Genomic DNA, 20,761 nt, shown 5'->3' on the forward strand with positions numbered 1-20,761 from the left:
TTTATTTATTTATTTATTTTATCATGAGGATTGAGGAAGTGATAGTTGTGTGGGCAAGGGTAACGGAGGGATTCGAACTTGGGACGGCACTGAATGGGCTCCTCTGGTTGGGGATCTGTGGACCCCAGCATTGGAAAATTATATAAAACAGTTTTTATTTAAATTTAATCGAACAAATCTGAGTTGAAAACTGTTTGAAAATAAAAAAGGAAAAAGAAAATTGAGGTAGCGACAATTTTACGCATTGAATATGTTGAGATATTGCTGTTGCTTACTGTGGTATGGAAATTTGTTCACTTTTATGTAGCCAGTAGCCTACCCCTACAATCCTACCTCCTAAATTTTCTTTTTTGGGAGGCTTTATATATATATATATACATATATATATATATATATATATATATAATATCTCGAAATAAATACTATGTGATTTGTACTAATGGATCTCTATGGTAAAGATTTGTTATCTAGACTGAGTAACATTGAAACTGTCTTTTAAAAAAAATACTGAAATTAACTTATTGAATTTAAGACTTTAAAATTTTATTATTATTATTATTATTTTTAGTATTAAAGCTCAAGGATTTTGCTCCTGTGCCATCTCTGGGAGATTTTTTAAAGAAAAGAAAAATTCTTTTCATCCTCTTATTCTTAATTTGTTATTTATAATTTAATTTTTTTAAATTAAAATATAAACTCAAACCAATGACGAAATTGCGAAAGTGAGCATAATTCAACTTGACATATACCTCTAACTTGACATAGAAGAAAGCATCCTTCTTTCTTTTCTTTTTTCTTTCAATTTATTTATTTTAGTATTTGTAATTGGCCATGAATAATTATGCTTAGAGGAGACGTTTTTGTGAATTTTGACTTTTTTGGTTGTGTTGCAACTGTTGGATGCTTTTTAGGTATATTTTGGACCTTTTATTTTTAGGTTTGGAATATATATATGTATGTATATACATTTATATGTATATACGTATGTACATATACAGATACATACATATATATATACAGATACATACATATATATATACATACATATATATATATTTTACCTATATAATTTCGTTTGAATATTTGGATGGTTGGAATTTGAGTATTAATGGATACATTAGTACCATTTCTGTTTATTGTTATTGTTTTTATTTTTCTTCATTGTTTTTCTTGTTGCATCAATTTTTAATAAATAAAATAGGACTGTGTTGGACAAGTTTCTTGTTTTTTTATTTTTTTTATTAAAACATATAAAAATATTTGGTAATTATTTCTTGTTTATCAGTCTCCAAAGTTTAAATTCAAAAATAAAATTTTTTTAATATGGAAATGATTTTTTTAATTAAATATCCAAAATTTTTATGTCATATTTATTTATTTTAAATATTTATTAAACATTTTATAGGTCAATAATGACAAAATAATTATTTTATTTATGTTTTGGAAAAAAAACTGAACATGGAATCAAGAAACTTGGGGCTCCTTTGGTAACATTCTGATAAGCGGAGAGAGGTAAGCGGGTCGGGGCCCAGCGACCCAGGCCAGCCATAGCCGACCAGACCTTGGCGCCGAGCAGTGCTCGACGTCGAGGGGTTCTCGGCCTAGTGGCCAAGAACCTCTCCAGTGATTCCCGACCCCCGTGCAAGCCCAATCCGAGTCGACTTGGTCTCGGCCCTAAATAGTATAGCGTGAGGCCCATTCTGTGATCTCCTGAGTTCATAAGGATTCGACGAATGTAAACCCTAGGGGATTAGGAGTTGATCATTATAAATACAAGGGTAAGTCAAACCCTAGAGGTATGCCTAACAACCATAGTCTTTATACTCGACTACTCCGATACTAACTTAGGCATCGGAGCCTGTGTGGCAAAAGTCACACCGGTCTTAGTATTGCACTGTTTTGCAGGTCTCATCAATCTCTTTGTTCTTGAAGATTGGTGCGAATTCGACGAGATCCCTGGAGGCAGAATTCTAGCATCAACAATTGGAGTCATCTGTGGGAACGATTAGAGATTGTAGACTTGTCAACATGAGCTCGGGAAGGAGTCCACGACATTCTAATGAAGAGTGCCACCATAGGAGGAAGGTTAATGGGGACACATCCCCGCCCGAGGCAGTCGAAGGAGATATTGACCGACCAGTACTCGTACCGACGGATACCGACCGACCAGTTCTCGGATCGAAAGACAAGCTGATCGAAGGTTTGGATCAACTGGGCGACAAGATGGCCGCCTTAGAAGAGAAGGTAGAGGGAATGAACCGGAGCATGTCCCTGCTTCTACAAAAACTCGAGCAACATGAGGTGGAACAACCAGCGCTTTTTCGTGATCCACGAAAGGGTAAAGCTCCAATGATTGAAGAAGTTGGGCAGACATCTACGGCGTAACAGAAGCCATCAGATGCATAGTATTTTCTTTAAACCCGAATACTCCGATACTAACTTAGGCATCGGAGTCCATGTGGCAAAAGCCACACCAGTCTTAGTGTTGTACTATTTTGCAGGTCTCATCAATCCCTTTGTTCTTGAAGATTGGTGCGAATTTGGCGAGATCCCAGAAGGCAGAATTCTAGCATCAACATACCCGAACAAGTCAATTACTGTTTGAGCTATGTTGGTCTTTGTGACCTGATTTTGAGTATATTTTTTGTTTATTTAATTTGTATAATTTATTGGTTGGTTTAGAAGTAACTCTCTACTTTAGTTCTAAGGATGCACCTATTTCACCAACTTATCATATTTAAGGTTAATTTAAAGAAATTAAAAGTGACTCTTGAGATTGAGTTTGGCGTACCTTCTCATTTCAACATTAAAAAATATAGTTTTACTTAAAACAATTTTTGTATAAACGTGTTTAATTAAAATACTTTTGTGTTTAGTTATTGAGTTTAATAAACAAAATTTGTTGGGTGGTACTATGTCTAAAAATGATTCTATAAATACCAAATTGTATAATTCTAAAGTGACTTTCAATCGATCATTTATGTTTTAGAAAATCAATTTTAAAGTATTTAAAAAAAATTTAAACCAATTTAATTATTTCAAAAGTGATTTTTATGTGTTAACAAATATTCTATATTAAAAAAAAAACACTTTCGACTTCCAGTATCATGAATAAAAATTCACACCCAACCCACCCAAGAATGGGAGTGAAAATGAGAGACAGATTAACAAGAGAAAGTACATATTAGCAAGGAGAATTTATAAAAGGTTTACCTATATTGATTAATATTATTACCAAGGGTATAATTGAAAAGTGTAATAATATAATCTTACATTTTGATGGAAAAATTACCGAATAGTTGGAAGTTCTATATTGGTTAGAATTATTATGGTTCGAAAATGACAGGCACTCACTATTTTTAATTGATATGACATTGTCTATTTCACCGTTAAGTTCTCCCAACTAGAAAGACTTATTATTGTCCCTATGAAACATGTCTATACATTGCTATAATATATTGTGTAGTAAAAAGGACTAGAAACTTAGGAAATAAAATGAATAAAAATGGAAAATCAATCGAATTGAGAGGAAAGATGGAAAATTTGTATTTTGGCAGAGACCCAATATATTAAATTTAGGACGAATTGAAAGAAAAAAGGCATATTGGGAATTGCCAACTCAGCTGTCCAAAGTTGTCATTTTCAGAGTTGCTAATTGGTGAGATGAATCTGAAGAGGGTGTTTCAGAATTCAGACCCACAGCTTTCCTTTTCTTTTGAGCGAAAAAGAAAACAAAAGCCATTAAAGAATAAAGATCGCATCGTTAAATTTCTGATAGAAGCACTTTTTCTAGCCACACGGTGGGACGAGAAAACTTTTTACTCATCATTTCTTCCCAACCTCTATAATGTAACACTGTAAAAAAAAAAAGAGAAAAAAAAAAGTGACGATTTTGATAATGAGATGGCATAATATAAGACATTTATGAGAATGGGAGGCTATACCAAAATAATAATAATAAAAATAAAAATTATAAATTTAGTCTATGAATCTTTTAAATGGGGTCTAATAAGTCCTTGTCATATTTGACATTTTTTATAAAACTCACGAATTTATAATGTCTTAATTAGAAAGGACCTTCCAATTTTGTGTCCAATAAATCGGTGGGTTTTTAAAAATTTTGAATATGTCAACAATATATTAGATACTTTTTGAATGAAGAACCTATTAGATAAAAATAATAATAAAAGAGATTTATCAGGCATTTGGAAAATTTCAAGAAATTATTAGGATGGAACGAGATTGCGAAGTTCTTCTATTTTGATGTTTAAATCTCACTTTATCGTTGAACTAAAAAAGGAAAATGTTTCTCATTCAAATATTTTTCATTCTTTAAATAATCAATAGATATATTTGAAAACTTACACGTTTTAAGGTTAAAAATTAGACAACTTTAATTTTAAAATGGTTTACTTGCATTGCTAATTTTGTAAAATATTTAACGGTTCTCATAAACTTAATAAGTAAAAAGAAAATAAATATATTAAAATAACAAAAATTTTGGACCAGGTATGGGCCTCTCTCCTTTTGGGCTTTCTAATTGGCCAGGCCTTCTTCTTTTTGCATGGGATTTCATTTCCAAACCGGAAAATAAAGAAGATAACGACATATATAGTCATTTAAAAAAATCGGGGATTTTCTGATCCGACTGGTTCAGGTATTGGTAGGAATTGAGTCCCGCCAGTTTTTTTTTTTGCCATCCTTAATCTCATCTTTACTGTTGTGAAATTTTTTTTATCATATTTTTCATACAAGTGAATTGAAAGTATTAAGAATAATACTAAAATAAATACAACTATAATTTTAAATAAAATGTTGGGAACATGAGGGAGATTGAAGTGTTCTGTGTAGCTCAACATGTATCGCCCGTCAAAAGATGATGTGTTTAAACTTCCACTCTACACATTGTTGTACTAAAAATATATATATATATATATAATTTTTCTTTTCTTTCATTATATGATGAAAAATGGTTTGAAAAGAATATTTAACGTGAAAATGAATCCTTCATAAATTTAATTTAAAATAAAAATAAGACGTTTAAAAAAATGAAAATTAAGACCAGATATTCATGTTAGAGACTTTGTAAAATTTTACTATTGGAGAAAATATTTGGAGGATCTTCCTTTTTATTGTTTATTTTCTTAACTCACCTTTCCTCAAAATTTCTATGCTCTCTCCATTACTCAAAATTGATACAAAACACTTGTTTTGTAGGGATGAAAATTGAATTTTCCATTTCTTTTTTTTTTTTTTTGTGGTGAATTTGTTTTAACCATTGACGATTTCAACACTGGCATAGAATGAAAATTAATTGTGAAGCAGTCTTCCAGTGGTTTCAGTCAAATTAAACTTCTCTTAAATTTTCAATAAAGTCTATTTCATAGTTTTAAAAGTTTTATATTATTGTCGGAAATCTATTAATAAATATATTTTATTAGTTTCTGTGTAAAATTAATATTTAAAAAAATTTACCATGCAAGTGCAACAAACTTTTCCCCGCCTTCCAACTGGGTCAATCGGGGAATCTTCTGGAAACGTTGGTACTAAACAAGAATGATGCTTGGACTTAGCAGTGAAGGAGAAGGGTGACGGTCCATTTAGCAGAAGCCACGTAAGCCCCGCACTACCAAACACTATAATTAGTAAGAGGTGTCAAAGCATGATTGGTAGGTCTGTAAAAGTTGATACATCTGTGAGGTACATTAGCAATAGAAGCTAAAATGGAAGAAGGAATCTTAGTGTAAGTGTGGATTTAAGTTATTTGACAGTCTGGAATGTGCTGGTGTGTTTTGAGTTTGATTTAATTCCAATTTCCACCCCCTGAAAACATCAAATTTATTAACATTTTCACCTACCCCAAAACCCACCACTTCAAAATTTTAAATATAAATACCCCAAATCCCAAATCCCAAATCCCATATCTGTTTGTTTCCCGAGAAAATGAAGTTTCTTCATCTTCTGACTTGCCTGCTCCTACTCTCCTTCTTCGTCGACCTCTCCATGGCTGCCTCAGGTAATTAAGAACGAAATTACTTTTTAACATTCCATTTTCTTTTTCTCATTCTTTTTGGTGTGTCTTTAATTTGTTGGGTTAAATTAGGTGAAGGTAGTTTCTGCAACTGGAAATGCAAAGAAAGATGCGCAAAAGCTGGAGTCCAGGATCGGTGCATCAAATACTGCGGGATCTGCTGCGAGAAGTGCCACTGCGTGCCATCAGGGACCTACGGGAATAAGCACGAGTGCCCTTGCTATGCCCAAATGAAAAACTCCAAGCGCAAGCCCAAGTGCCCTTAACCCTTCATTAAGAATTGTATTTTTCAGAAGGATTGTGTTCACGTGCAGTGTACAATGTGGCAACCGTACTTTACTTTTATGCCACATCCCACCTGATCCGTCAGACTATCAATATTATTTGGAATCATGTTGGTATTAACTATCAATGTCCAAATGGTACTATTGCTAACACATTTCCTTACAAACAACCATGAATTTATCAAAAAAAAAAAAAAAAAAAAAAAAACCTTGCCTACTTGATCTTTGAAGTAAATTTGCAAACCTAATAAGTACATTTTGAAAGCTAAAGACTGAAAGGTTATATTTGAAAGGAAAAAAAAAAATCGACTGGGCAAGGCCTGCATCTATCTTTATTTGAAACTTCAATTTGACCAGTGTCAAGCAGAAATGGAAACTCCAATTTGACTAGTGATGAAAACTTTTGTTTCATTAATTTAAATTGAGATAAGTGTTACCATTTGGAAAAAAAATACTTGGATACGTATCGGTGAACACCCTCTCATGCTGACCATCATTGAATTTTTGAAAAGTGTAAAAGATAAATGTTATGTATTTCAAAGATATAAAGAGTTTTCAATTTTTTAGCAATCTGTGTCCTACGAAGAAAATGATTTTCAAACACTACTACCAAGTCCTACAAGTATTTTTGTATCCCGTGTCCTACTTAAGAGACTTGGTTGTGGGCAATGTTGAAAAAAAAAAGGAGTTTGTATCCCTGGGTTTGAGTGAGAGTATTTTCAATTGTGTAATCTTAGGTAGCTATTGTTAGGGTACTTAGAAGCAAGATAGTAATATCTTGATTCCCAACTATAGTTGAACCCTTGTGCTGTTAAGCTTTCTCTTATTCTTTTGTTATTGTTACTTATTTATCTGCTTTTAACCCATGGAAAGATAAAATCAAATAGTTCATGTTTGAAGAACTTATAGGAGAATCGATTGATCTATATTTTTTTCCCAACATAATTGGCCATGGCTCACCTTGTTCGAGCAATGATCACATTTTCCTTGGAGCCAATGTGGGATCCAATTTAACATGCAAAGGTTCCATCACTCCCCCATGTCAAGGTGGGAGCCTACACAGGACAACAATGTAGATTGCTTCCAAAGCCAGATTGCGTCCAACCTGTTCGTTGGTTTAACCTATTATCCAACTTAGAAGTGGAGGCTAATGTTATAGGTCTATAAATACCTACCTTGTGGTCGCCATGAACGCAGCCACATGATAATGAGGTAGATCACACCTTGGCCACACGAGTGTGTAGCACACCTTTGTCACAAGAGGCCGCCTAAGAAATAAGATCACACATCGACCATGTGTGAGGTGGAGCTCACCTCAACCACATATAAGGTGGAGCACACCACAGAATCTCCAATCTTTGGATCACACTCGATAAGACCATCTAGGACCCACAAGACATAAATTTTCTATAAATAGCAGAATCTCCCTCAGGGTCAGGTACGTATGAGATGACCCTTACTCAGCTCAATATACTTCGATGTAAATACTAATTTAAGCATCAGTGTGTGTTTGACACAACATGCCACCCGTGCAGTTCTGTGTGTCGATCATCATGTTGATTAAGTAAACTCCACCTCATTTTCTACGTCAACAAAGTTCACTTGTCCTAAAATCAAGAATCAACTACATAAAGAGACAAAACAACATTGAGAAAATAATTATTGTCTTGCACAATGATTATCGGATAGGAATAAAGCTCACCCGAGACTACTCGCTGTTTTTTTAATATATTAATATCTTATTAATGGAACAAAACTTCATCTTCTATAAAATAAATTGTTAATGAACCTTCAAACCATTGACTTTCTTTGTGACATCGCCCTGGACTGACATCTCAAGCAACTTTCTTTTTCATGGCTTGAATATATTTGACCGTCACCATATTTTCTATACCAATACTCACCATTTCAACACTCAAACTCAAATTTTTTATACTATTTTCTCTATGATTTCCCTTCTAGGAGCAATTAATGGACACTCCATTCGTTGAGAAAAAACGACAAGAATGAAAAAGACCATAAAGTATATATTTACTTGTAACCTTTACGAATTCAGTAATAAATAGTGTGCTTCCTCTCCTCTGTTGTTCAAAATCACAATCCAACACTACTGATCTAAGAGCTTTTGAGCCATGGGAGCTCCATCTCCATCCCCACTTGTTGTTTTTTCCATATCTGTCACAATTTTAGCTTTCACAGCCTCATTCTCCAGCGTTGGGTCAGCCAGTTTGAGCATTGAAACAGATAAACAGGCCTTGATTTTCATGAAGTCTGGATTTAGCAATCTCCAGCCTTCAAATCCCTTGTCTTCTTGGGACCAAAACTCATCCCCCTGCAACTGGACTCGTGTCAGTTGCGACAAAGATGGCACTAGAGTTGTTTCCCTTGATCTTTCAAGCCTGCAACTTTCAGGATCCTTAGACCCTAATATTGGCAACCTCTCATTTCTCCACTCCCTTCAGCTCCAAAACAACCTGTTAACAGGACCAATCCCCCATCAAATTTCCAATCTTTTTCGCCTCAAACTCCTCAACTTGAGCTCCAACTCCCTTGAAGGTGGGTTCCCCTCCAACATCAGTGGAATGGCTGCCCTTGAGACTATTGATCTGACATCCAATAAGATCACAGCACGTCTCCCTCAAGAACTCAGTCTCTTAACCAACCTCAAAGTCTTGAAATTGGCTCAAAATCATCTTTTTGGCGAAATCCCACCTTCGTTTGGCAACCTCTCCTCTCTTGTCACCATCAATTTTGGTACAAATTCTCTCACAGGTCCGATTCCGAGTGAGTTGAGTCGGCTCCAAAATCTCGAGGATCTTATCATTACCATTAACAATCTCACAGGCACTGTTCCCCCTGCCATATTCAATATGTCTTCTTTAGTTACTCTGGCCTTGGCTTCCAACAAGCTGTGGGGAACATTTCCAAGGGATATTGGGGAAACACTCCCCAATCTCTTAGTCTTCAACTTTTGTTTCAATGAATTTACAGGAACCATTCCTCCTTCGCTGCATAATATCACTAATATTCAGGTCATTCGTTTTGCCTATAACTTTCTTGAAGGGACCGTGCCACCAGGTTTGGAGAATCTCCACAATCTTACCATGTATAATGTTGGGTACAATAAGCTCGTTTCAGGTGAAGATGGGATTAGTTTCATCAATTCACTGACAAACAGTTCTCGCCTTTCTTTTCTTGCCATTGATGCCAACAATTTTGAAGGTCAGATTCCGGAATCCATTGGGAATCTTTCCAAGTCTCTTTCCATATTGTTCATGGGACAGAATCGTCTCTCTGGAAATATTCCTCCCTCAATTGGGAATTTAAATGGCTTGGCTTTGCTGAATTTGAGCTACAATTCGCTCTCTGGCGAAATCCCACCAGAGATTGGCCAATTGGAGAACCTCCAAAGCCTTGTTTTGGCCAGAAATCGGCTCTCGGGTTCGATTCCAAGCTCCTTGGGGAATCTTCAAAAACTGACAACTCTTGATTTATCAGGAAATGAGCTGATTGGTGGCATACCCACCTCTTTTTCAAACTTCCAGAAGCTTCTTTCGATGGATTTATCCAACAATAAGTTCAATGGAAGCATACCCAAAGAAGCTCTCAATCTCCCTGCGAGTACTACATTGAACATTTCCAACAATTTCCTTACTGGTCCTCTGCCTGAGGAAATTGGGTCCCTTGGAAAGCTCTTTCAGATTGATATGTCAAACAATCTCATATCTGGACAGATTCCTTTATCTATCAAAGGTTGGGATAGCTTGGAGAAGTTGTTCATGGCAAGAAATGAATTCTCAGGTCCAATTCCCAGTACTCTAGGAGAACTTAAAGGCCTCCAAGTCATTGACCTCTCCTCAAATCATCTCTCTGGCCCCATCCCTGATAACATTCAAGATCTATTAGCCCTTCAGTATCTGAATCTCTCGTTTAACGACCTCGAGGGAGCAGTTCCTCAAGGTGGAATCTTTGAAAGTAAAACCAATGTCAGTTTACTAGGAAATCCAAAGCTATGCTTGTATTCTTCCTCATGTTCAGAGAGTGACTCCAAACGAGACAAAGCAGTCAAAGCTATAATCTTCACGGTTGTGTTTTCAGCTCTGGCACTGTCCTTCATCTTTGGTACGTTGATCCATTTCATGAGGAAAAAGTCAAAGACTGCACCATTGGTTGACTTACTCAAAGGTCAACACGAAATGGTGTCTTATGATGAGCTGCGTTTGGCAACAGAGAATTTCAGCGAGCAGAATTTGATTGGAAAAGGAAGCTTTGGGTCGGTGTACAAGGGAATTTTGAAGCAAGGAATTGCCGTGGCTATTAAGGTTCTTGACATCAACAGGACTGGTTCTATAAGGAGCTTTATGGCAGAGTGTGAAGCTTTGAGAAACGTGAGACATCGAAATCTCGTTAAACTCATCACATCATGCTCCAGCATAGACTTCTCAAACATGGAATTTCGAGCTCTGGTTTACGAGCTTTTGAGCAATGGAAGCTTGGATGAGTGGATTCGAGGCCAAAGAAGCCACGAAAGTGGAATTGGGCTTGATATTCTTGAGCGGGCGAACATTGCCATTGATGTTGCTTCTGCAATAAATTATCTACACCATGATTGTGACCTCCCCATAGTTCACTGTGATTTAAAGCCCAGCAACATTCTTCTAGATGCTGATATGATTGCAAAAGTTGGAGATTTTGGATTGGCTCGGTTGCTAATGGAAAGTGCCACCCCTCAATCTTCCATCACTTCCACTCATGTTCTAAAAGGTTCCATCGGTTACCTTCCTCCAGGTTTGTTCATCAAGAGTGAAAGAAAAAAAAAACATGCTTGATCAGCCATTTTTCAAGGCTTTATAATGACTAACTTTGAAGGATTCACTTTGATATTTGCAGAGTATGGTTTTGGAGTGAAGCCAACAACAGCAGGAGATGTGTACAGTTTTGGAGTAACATTGTTGGAGCTTTTTACAGGGAAGAGTCCAACAGATGAATCTTTCACTGGAGACTTGAACCTGGTGAAGTGGGTGGAGTCGTGTTTCCCAGAAGATGTGATGAAAGTGATTGATTTTAAGTTGCTGGAACTTTGTGTGGATTTCGAGTACGAAGGTCGAGTCATAAGTTCAGATATGCACAAGGATTGTTTGATCAAAGTGATTGGAGTTGCACTCTCATGCACTGTGAATTCTCCCGCGAGTCGCACAGACATTAAAGATGCGGTTGCAAAGCTTAAAAGTGCGAAAGATAATTTTCTTCGTTCTCCTAAGTCTAAAATAAGTGTTGTGTTGTAGTTTGGTGGATGTATGTATTTTTTTCTTCACTGCAGCAAAGACTAAAGAGATCAAGGAAAATAAAAGTTGTCGATCTTATTTGCATTTTACTTGTGTGCAATACACATCTGTAAGTTGAAGTTGAATATGGGTATTTTAAATGATGTATTTATTGCTGTTGAATTAATATAAACAAAATTTGAGCAAGTTGATTGGGCTTTAAATCTTTCAATTTGTTTCTGTTAGATGTCTATTTCTTTCCCTTTAATCTATCAATAGAATAGTCTGAATAGCTGGAGAATGAAAATGTGACTGATATTGACTAATATGTTTGTAGAACGTCCATGGGTTCCATGATGATAAAAGTGGGGAGTCTTTTTTATGGAAAATTGGTGATATATTGCCAATATTTGTTGATATTTCTTGTTGACCATTGACGACGGTCGAAATACCTACTATATCTTATTGACGTTTTTAGATATTTTACTGATATTTTACCAATATTTGTACCTCAATTTTTCTCATTAGAAGAAGGAGGAAGGAAGAAGGAAAGAAAGATAAAAAGAAAAGGAAAAAGCACCATGAGTCAGGGTTAGGTGATGTATTTATTTGGTATTAACATGTCTATTTACAATGAATCAATAACATTTGGTTGATTTATTGACATTCATTGCTTTACTCTCTACTTTTATATTAATGTATATTTTAATAATAGTTTATGACTTAATTAAACCTTTTTTTTTTAAGTTTTATAAGTAAACACTTCTAGTCTATAAGTTTAAAAATAAGTTTATATTTAGTCTTTAAGTTTCAAAAAATTGAAGACACGGGCGTGGATTTAAAAAAAAAAAGATAGAGATGTGGGGATATCACATAAATTATTGAATTTGAATTATCAATATTAACGGCAATATTTTTCACATATATCACATAAATTATTAATAAATTTATGTAATATTGTGAATTTGAGTTATAAATATCAACATGAATATTTTCATCCAAAATTCTATCTAGTAAACAATAAACATAGATATTTTTAGAAAACGATATGTACTAGACACGATTTATCAATATTTGTCGAGATGAACTAGTTACTTTGACTAAATAGCTTTTCTAACCCAATTAGGAATCCAATACAAATTTTCCTAATTTTATCATTATTTTCAATATGACCATATTATAACTATTTAGTTCTTAAACCAATACGGAAAAGTTATTCAATGTAGTTTGTTTCTAAGAAAATTACAATTGGTAGCAAAAATCTTTTATACATTTTAAAATATGTCACCTATTTTTTAAATTTTTAAATATAGTAAAAAATGTCACTCATATCAGTAGTATATCATACACTCATATTATTAGTATATCAGACACTCATATCAATAATATATTAGTTATATATCATATACATATTGCACAGACACTCATATCAGTAGTATCATATGTATATCACATACACATTATAAATATATTAGACACTCATATCAATAGTATATCACATATGTGTGTGTGTGTGTGTGTATATATATATATATATATATGTATATATATCAATAGTTAGATATATTACAGATATAGTATAGATATATATCATTTGGATAAAAGTTTTCATTTTAAAATTGAACATCTTTTTTTTAAAAAAAAATCTTAGTTGCTATTTTGTTAATTTTACTAAATGTTTTTTTCCATATTTGCAACCGCCTCTTACTCCCAATGGATACAAATCCAAAATTTATCTGTAGTCAATAATCATTCAATATAGATTTAGAATATCTATCATCAACTAGTTATGACATATATTCTCGACCAAAATATCGGAGATTTGAATCGTCACACTCACATGTTCAATTAAACAATTAAACAAAAGAAAAAAAAAGCTCCAACCGCTGCTGCTATTAATGCTGGAAAAAGATCTCATTTGGTAGAAGAATGATCTATTTCCAATTTGGTGTCCTAGTGCTATAATACTAATCGTCTCTTGACTTGACATTTCTTCAACCAACCGTGTCTTATGTTCTTACAAGTCCTCGCGAGTGCATAGATATTAAAACAAAACGCATTTAAAACTCTTCTTGAATTCTCGACTTCTCTGAAAGGGTCGCCAAATGCACATTAATAGCAGAGCCTACATTTCTCAAATCTAAAACTCATACACATGGCTTCTCCTTGTCAAATTGTTCCCTTCTCTGTGTTCATGTCGGTTATAGCTCTCTTGAGCGGCACACTTCTTTGTGATGGATCGACCATGCTGAGCATCGACACAGACAAAATGGCGTTGCTGTCATTCAAGTCTCGACTCAACTTATCATCCGTCAGCTCTCTGTCGTCGTGGAACGAACATTCATCACCCTGCAACTGGACTGGTGTCAGCTGCAGCAGATATGGCAGCAGAAGAGTAGTTGAACTTCATCTTTCCGGCTTCGGACTGACGGGCTCAATAGATCCTCATGTTGGGAACCTTTCCTTCCTTGAATCTCTTCAACTTCAGAACAACAAATTCACGGGACCAATCCCTAGACAAATCGGTAACCTTTTGCGCCTGAGAGTTGTAAACATGAGTTCCAACAATTTAGAAGGGGGACTTCCCTTCAACTTCAGCGCAATGGCTGCACTTGAGATTCTTGACTTGATGTCAAATGAAATCACAGGCAGGCTTCCTGAAGAGCTGGGCAGTTTAACCAACCTACAAGTCTTGAACTTGGCACACAACCAACTCTTCGGTACAATTCCTGCAACCTTTGGAAACATTTCTTCGCTCGTTACCTTGAACTTAGGGACCAACCGTCTGAGTGGATCGATTCCCAGCCAAGTGGGTGACCTTAAAAATCTCAAGCATGTTGTGCTCCGTATCAATGATCTCTCTGGTGCAGTTCCACCCAACGTGTTCAACATGTCTTCGTTAGTCACCATGGCCTTAGCTTCAAACAGACTTGGGGGAACATTTCCAAATAACATTGGAGAGAGTCTCCCCAATCTTTTAGTCTTCCACTTTTGCTTCAATGAATTTACTGGAACAATCCCTCGGTCATTCCACAACATCACGAAAATTCAAGTCATACGCTTTGCTCACAATTTTCTTCATGGAACGGTGCCACCAGGTCTGGAAAATCTCCGTGAACTTTCAATGTATAATATTGGGTCAAATAGAATCGTCAGCGTGGGTGAAAATGGACTTAGCTTCATAACTTCTTTGACAAACAGCTCGCATCTCAACTACCTTGCAATTGATGATAATCAGTTGGAAGGTCTAATTCCAGCATCAATTGGAAATCTTTCGAAGGACCTTTCGATATTGAACATGGGAGGGAATCGTATGTATGGCAATATACCTACCTCAATTGCTAATTTGCGTGGCTTGTCTCTGCTGAATTTGAGCGACAACTCGTTATCAGGTGAAATCCCACCTCAAATAGGCAACTTGGAAAAGTTACAAAAGCTTGGTTTGGCCAGGAATCGATTTTCTGGTAGTATTCCAAGTTCCTTGGGTGATCTTCGAATGTTGAGTGAAATTGATTTTTCAGGAAACGATCTGGCTGGTAACATACCCACGTCTTTTGGGAACTTTACGAAAGTAATCTCATTGGACTTGTCCAACAATAAGCTCAATGGAAGTATACCAAGAGAGACTCTCAATTTGCCTGGTTTAAGCATGGTTTTAAATCTCTCTAATAACCTTTTCAGTGGGTCTCTTCCTGAAGAAATCGGATCTTTAGAAAATGTTGTAACCATTGATATATCTAATAACCATATCTCTGGTAATATTCCTCCTTCAATCAGTGGTTGCAGAAGCTTAGAGGTATTGATAATGGCCAGAAATGAATTCTCGGGTCCCATTCCTGGAATTTTAAAAGATCTTAGAGGCCTCCGACGTCTTGACATCTCATTAAACTATCTTTCAGGCCTCATTCCTAAAGAGCTTCAAAGTATAACAGGCCTTCAATATTTAAATCTCTCTTTTAATAACCTGGAGGGAGCAGTCCCCAGGGGTGGAGTGTTCGAAAGCAACAGCAGAATTTATTTAGAAGGAAATCCAAAGCTTTGCCTGTATCCTTCATGTCCAGAGAGTGGATCTAAACGTGCCGAAGTAATTAAAGTTATCGCCTTCACAGCTGTATTTTCAACACTAGCACTCTGCTTTATCATTGGTATGCTGATCTATTTTAAGACGAAAAAATCAAAGATTGCATCATCATCAATTGAATTGCTCAAGGGAGAACACGAAATGGTCTCTTATGATGAGCTCCGTTTGGCAACCAAGAATTTCAGCGAGAAAAATTTGATTGGAAAAGGAAGCTTTGGGTCGGTGTACATGGGCAGCTTAAAGCAAGGAATTCCAGTGGCTATCAAGGTTCTCGACATCAACAGGACTGGTTCTACAAGGAGCTTTATGGCTGAGTGTGAAGCTTTGCGGAATGCGAGACATCGAAATCTTGTTAAACTCATCACATCATGCTCCAGCATAGATTTCTCAAACATGGAATTTCGAGCTTTGATTTTTGAACTTTTGAGCAATGGAAGCTTGGACGGCTGGATTCACGGCCGAAGAAGCCACGAAAGTGGAATTGGGCTCAATATCCTCGAGCGAATGAACATTGCCATCGATGTTGCTTCAGCAATAAATTACTTGCACCATGATTGTGAACTCCCCATAGTTCACTGTGATTTAAAGCCAAGCAACATTCTTCTAGATGCAGACATGACTGCGAAAGTAGGAGACTTCGGATTGGCTCGCTTACTAATTGAAAGTGAAATGACCCAATCCTTAAGTTCCACACATGTCCTAAAAGGTTCCATCGGTTACCTTCCTCCAGGTTTGTTCATCACACGTCATGTCATGAATAAAAATCCATGCTTAATCAGCCATCTTTTAAGGCTTTATAACTAACCATCCAGAGAATTCTGATAATGCAGAGTATGGTTTTGGAGTAAAGCCAACAACAGCGGGAGATGTGTATAGTTTTGGAGTAACATTACTAGAACTTTTTACAGGAAAGAGTCCAACAGACGAATATTTCACAGGAGAACAGAATCTGGTGAAGTGGGTGGAGTCATGTTTCCCAGCAGATGTGATGGAAGTGATAGATTTCAAGTTGTCGAAACTTTGCATGGATTTGGAGTATGAAAGACACATCATAAGTTTAGATAAACAGAAGGATTGTTTGATCAAAGTTATTGGAGTTGCACTATTATGCACTATGAACTCTCCGACAAACCGCATTGACATGAAAGATGCTGTTTCAAAGCTCAAGAATGCCAAAGGCAGCCTTATTTGTTCTCCATAGAAAAGTGATACATGTATTGATCAACAAGAGATGCATGATCTGTTACTTGGTAATGTGTTGTTTTCATCGCGCAGCAAAGAGGTGCAGGAAAATAAAAGTACTTATCATCCTAATTTGCATTACTTGTGAAAAACACATCTGTGAGTTGTATCTATGAATATAAGTATTAGAAGTGGTGTATTTAGAATAACATATATAATTCTAATAATGTATAAACTTTTGGTATATGAGGGTAATTATAAAATTACCAGCCTGTGTGCCAACCTCAATTCGATGTGTGCAAAATTTTGGTGGGGATCAAATGCCTCAAACTATGAGATCCACAGAAAGAATGGTGGAATTTTTCGTCACCACAAAGATAATGGGGAACTCGGTTTTGGAAACTTGGGAGGATATTGCAACTGACAACTGGATTCCCCATGGAACGGGCAGCAAAAGGGTTATAATCCCAGACTCTTTGAAAGGAAATTATGTGGTTTCTATAGTATCTATTCAAGCATCAAAGGGAATGAAACCAACAGATTGTAAAAGACTCTTTCGATGAGGAAACTGCAGAAGCAATTATCAATATTAGGAATCAAGAGAGATGAGCACAGGCATTAGAAAAACGGAATGAGGCGAATACCTAGAATCTTCCTCCACCGTGCGTCGGCCATCTGAAATTAAACTCCGACGCTGCATCATCATCATCCCCTGGTTAGGCGAATTCCACAGGACTGCGAAGGTACTACCGTGAGAATGGCTAAAAGAAAAGATGGGAAGTACTTGAAGTACTGGCAATCGAGAATCCAGAACCATTCTAACTTACCGGAGCTGGTTGAATCAAATCCCTCAAAAGAAGAGCAACACGGTGGCTTATAGATTGGCAAAGACGGCAACGCTCGAAGATGCTGAGGATCCCTGTGCGGTCGGTTCATAGTTTAAACAAATAATATTATTGATTGATTTAAGAAGTATAGATGGGAAGTCGAGAGTGACACTTTTTGGTTTTAGTTTGGATAATGTTTTTAGTCTACAATTTTTATTGCATGTTATGTTTTTCATCTAATATGGTTATGAATTCGATAAATTGTGTTGGAAAAACACGATTATGGATGTGACCAAATCAAGTATAGTTCAACAGTAATTAATATATATGTTCAACCAAAAGATTGTGAAATCTATTTTGTAATAGAAATATAAAACACTTACTTTTTTCTTTGAAATTCGAGGACTCCACTATCAAAGGATGATACGAATCCATTTGTGACCAGTTACATATATCAAAGGAGCAATTATTACAAGAAAGGCAAGGAAGATTCAAGAGGCTTTCACACTGCATCTTCAAAAGCTTGTTAATGCACAAGAACCAACAAAGAGTTTTGAGCCCGAATTTATTCATAATGTTACTTCAATGAGTCAAGAAGAGAATGGAGCAAAGATGGCACGGGAAAAGTTGTCTATTTTGAGAGATGGCACGGAGGACAAAAAAAGTGTGCAGATTCGTGAACAGGTGCCTTTGCAGATTGCACCTCTTTGGAGTTTGTGAAGTCAAAAGTTGTCAAACCATATCCAAATGTGAAGCGCCTCCTACAGCACATAGATAAGACCATTTGAAGCATGACTACGTTTTCTGATCCGCATTTAAGTGTCTAGAATGATGTGCAATCAAGTTTTAATTTGCATGTCTTATTTTCTACAATTTGCATTAAGTAGTATTTTGAAAAACTTTTGGTGTTCTTATGTTGAACGACCATTTTGCCTATTTAAAGGCTTGTAATGCTCTTGTTATGGATAACTAAAGATTAAAAAAAGATATTGAAATTCAAGAACTTTTGTTCCTTAACACTTTTGGTGTTGCTTCTTTCAAATCTTGCTTTAGGTTTGATGTTAAACCGATTCATTGGATTAGTCTCGATCAAGCTAATTCTGGAGTGAGTCGTCTTAGGATCTAGGAGTGACCATCGTAGATTCTAAGTCCGATCTAAGAGTGATTCATCTTCTAACCTTACTCTTGGTTGGAATCATTCGGTAAGTTAGTCGTTTTTGTGAATGTTTGCAAGGATCCTAGAAGGACCTCTAGCTTTGTAAACCCGAGCAACCTTGGCGCTTATCAAAGGATCCTTTTAAGTGAAGTCTTCCTCATCTCTTTTGGATCTTCAAGCCTCGTTTTGGTAAAAGTTTAGCCCATGGTAAAGATTTTCAATTTTGTTTACCAGTAATGAAGATTATCTAATAAACAAATAAGCTTCATTATCATGCCTCAAGCATCGATAACGAGATCAATAATCAATAAGCTTCAACAAATTTTACTTTCTAATGTTCAACATTTGGTGGGCTCGGCTAAAGATGATCAAGAGAGGATTTGAGCTTTTCAACTCAACATCTTTCAAGTAGAGCTTAAAGGAGGCACTGCATTAAATGAACTGAGTTCATTTAAAGAAGTTGAAGTGGAGTTTAACTCAAGTTGCATTCAATAAACCCAAATTGGATTCAAGGAACTCAAGTTGCATTAAATGAACTTAGGTGCATATCAAGCTTCATTTAGTGCAAGTCGGCCATCGATTAATGAGACTACACTTAAAGCTACTTAAAACTACTTCAAGTGAAGCTTCATTTATAATTGGGAGGCTACAAAAACTTTGAATGTTGATCAATACTTCAATTATCAGATTCAAATGTCTTTTTATTGTATTTTTAGTTTTAAACATTTCATTGAAGTGTTTTAAGTTATATTTTAGCTAGTGGTTGTCATGACCATCATGTAATTGGGGGTTACAACATTTCAGATCTTTTAGATTACTTTTGGGGTTATTTTGGAGATTATAAATAGTCTAGATGTTCTCTTTAAATTCAGAATTGTGTGATTGAATGAAAGTTGCAATTTTCCTTCAAAAGTCTAGAACTTGTATTTATTTGCAATTCATGAGTGTTAGATTTCAATGTTACGATCATTCAAGTAGCCTTGATCAAGTTATATTGTGGAGTAGTTCGAATCTTGAGTATATGAACAATTTTTATATACTGTTGATTTTGATCATCAAGGTATCGTTCTGGTAATTCCTTGAGTTGATACAAATTGAATTTTAAATTTTAATATTTTATTTTATAAAAATTCTAATTTCATTAAGGGTTCTTTATCACTATTGAAACTGATTTTGAACCTCAGTGTTTTAGAGATAGAAAAAAAAAACAACAACAAAATAGTGGTTTTTCATGGGGAAAAAACGATCTCCACATAATAATAAGGAATTAGTACTAGTCTATTTAGGAGTCCTAATTACATTGGAAGCGTATAGAATTTACACTTTTGTCTAAAATAACTCTCAAATTAGATGGTACTCATAATAAAGATTACTAATATATCCATCTAAATATTAAATCATTAGTAAAATATGAAATTGGTAAATCATTATTAAAATATATTAAATCCCTAAAATGATGCTAATTCAACTTTCCAAAACTGAAAATCTTATAACCCCCAAAATTTCGTAACCTCCTTCTTTCTCCCTCGATTTTCTTTCACCGCTTCGATTGTCGGGCTTCCTCTCCTCTGAAGCATCTCTCTGACATCGTTGCTGTCTCCGCTTCTCCTTCTCCTTTGTTTGCAGAGCATTTCAACGTCGGCCTCCGTCGCATCTCATACAATAACATCGTCGTTGTTCCTCCATATCCGGTAACATCTAATTTCATCTCTGACCTCCGTTTATGAGCATTTCAGTACGTCAGTTCCCATTATACCATAGTTTATGCTATATTTAGGTTTCAATTGTGGACCGAATCGAGGTTCATCTCTTGCTCTCTGGTTCTAAATTAGTTCGCATATACGAGTATCTGATTTATCTGGTTCTCTGGTTCTATTTCCGTAGGATATATATTATATCTCTAATTTTTTAAACCACGGAAATAGAAAAATATCGA

General features: G+C 35.6%; 3 protein-coding genes and 1 long non-coding RNA gene across 4 annotated transcripts; 3 read left to right on the forward strand and 1 right to left on the reverse strand.

The window, feature by feature from the left end:
- The first annotated feature begins 5,857 nt into the window (after positions 1–5,857).
- Positions 5,858–6,436, forward strand: LOC111005017 (peamaclein). Its single transcript, XM_022276361.2, has 2 exons — positions 5,858–6,016; positions 6,104–6,436. Exons 1-2 carry the CDS (start codon positions 5,944–5,946, stop codon positions 6,295–6,297), a joined length of 267 nt encoding a protein of 88 aa, XP_022132053.1. The 5' UTR covers positions 5,858–5,943; the 3' UTR covers positions 6,298–6,436.
- A 1,746-nt stretch (positions 6,437–8,182) lies between these two features.
- On the forward strand, positions 8,183–11,786 carry LOC111004667 (uncharacterized). Its single transcript, XM_022275775.2, has 2 exons — positions 8,183–11,103; positions 11,206–11,786. The coding sequence occupies exons 1-2, from the start codon at positions 8,448–8,450 to the stop codon at positions 11,598–11,600; spliced, it is 3,051 nt and encodes a 1,016-aa protein (XP_022131467.1). The 5' UTR covers positions 8,183–8,447; the 3' UTR covers positions 11,601–11,786.
- A 1,867-nt stretch (positions 11,787–13,653) lies between these two features.
- Positions 13,654–17,084, forward strand: LOC111005175 (uncharacterized). Its single transcript, XM_022276589.2, has 2 exons — positions 13,654–16,390; positions 16,491–17,084. The coding sequence occupies exons 1-2, from the start codon at positions 13,735–13,737 to the stop codon at positions 16,859–16,861; spliced, it is 3,027 nt and encodes a 1,008-aa protein (XP_022132281.1). The 5' UTR covers positions 13,654–13,734; the 3' UTR covers positions 16,862–17,084.
- A 184-nt stretch (positions 17,085–17,268) lies between these two features.
- LOC148209407 (uncharacterized) lies at positions 17,269–17,983 on the reverse strand. Its single transcript, XR_015792858.1, has 3 exons — positions 17,670–17,983; positions 17,487–17,577; positions 17,269–17,410 (listed from the first exon to the last, which is right to left on the reverse strand). It is a non-coding gene; the product is annotated as an uncharacterized LOC148209407 (long non-coding RNA).
- Positions 17,984–20,761: the final 2,778 nt, after the last annotated feature.

Source organism: Momordica charantia (assembly GCF_013281855.1).
Source record: "Momordica charantia cultivar OHB3-1 chromosome 8 unlocalized genomic scaffold, Mcharantia_2.0 BLBB01000008.1, whole genome shotgun sequence".
Taxonomy (NCBI): domain Eukaryota; kingdom Viridiplantae; phylum Streptophyta; class Magnoliopsida; order Cucurbitales; family Cucurbitaceae; genus Momordica; species Momordica charantia.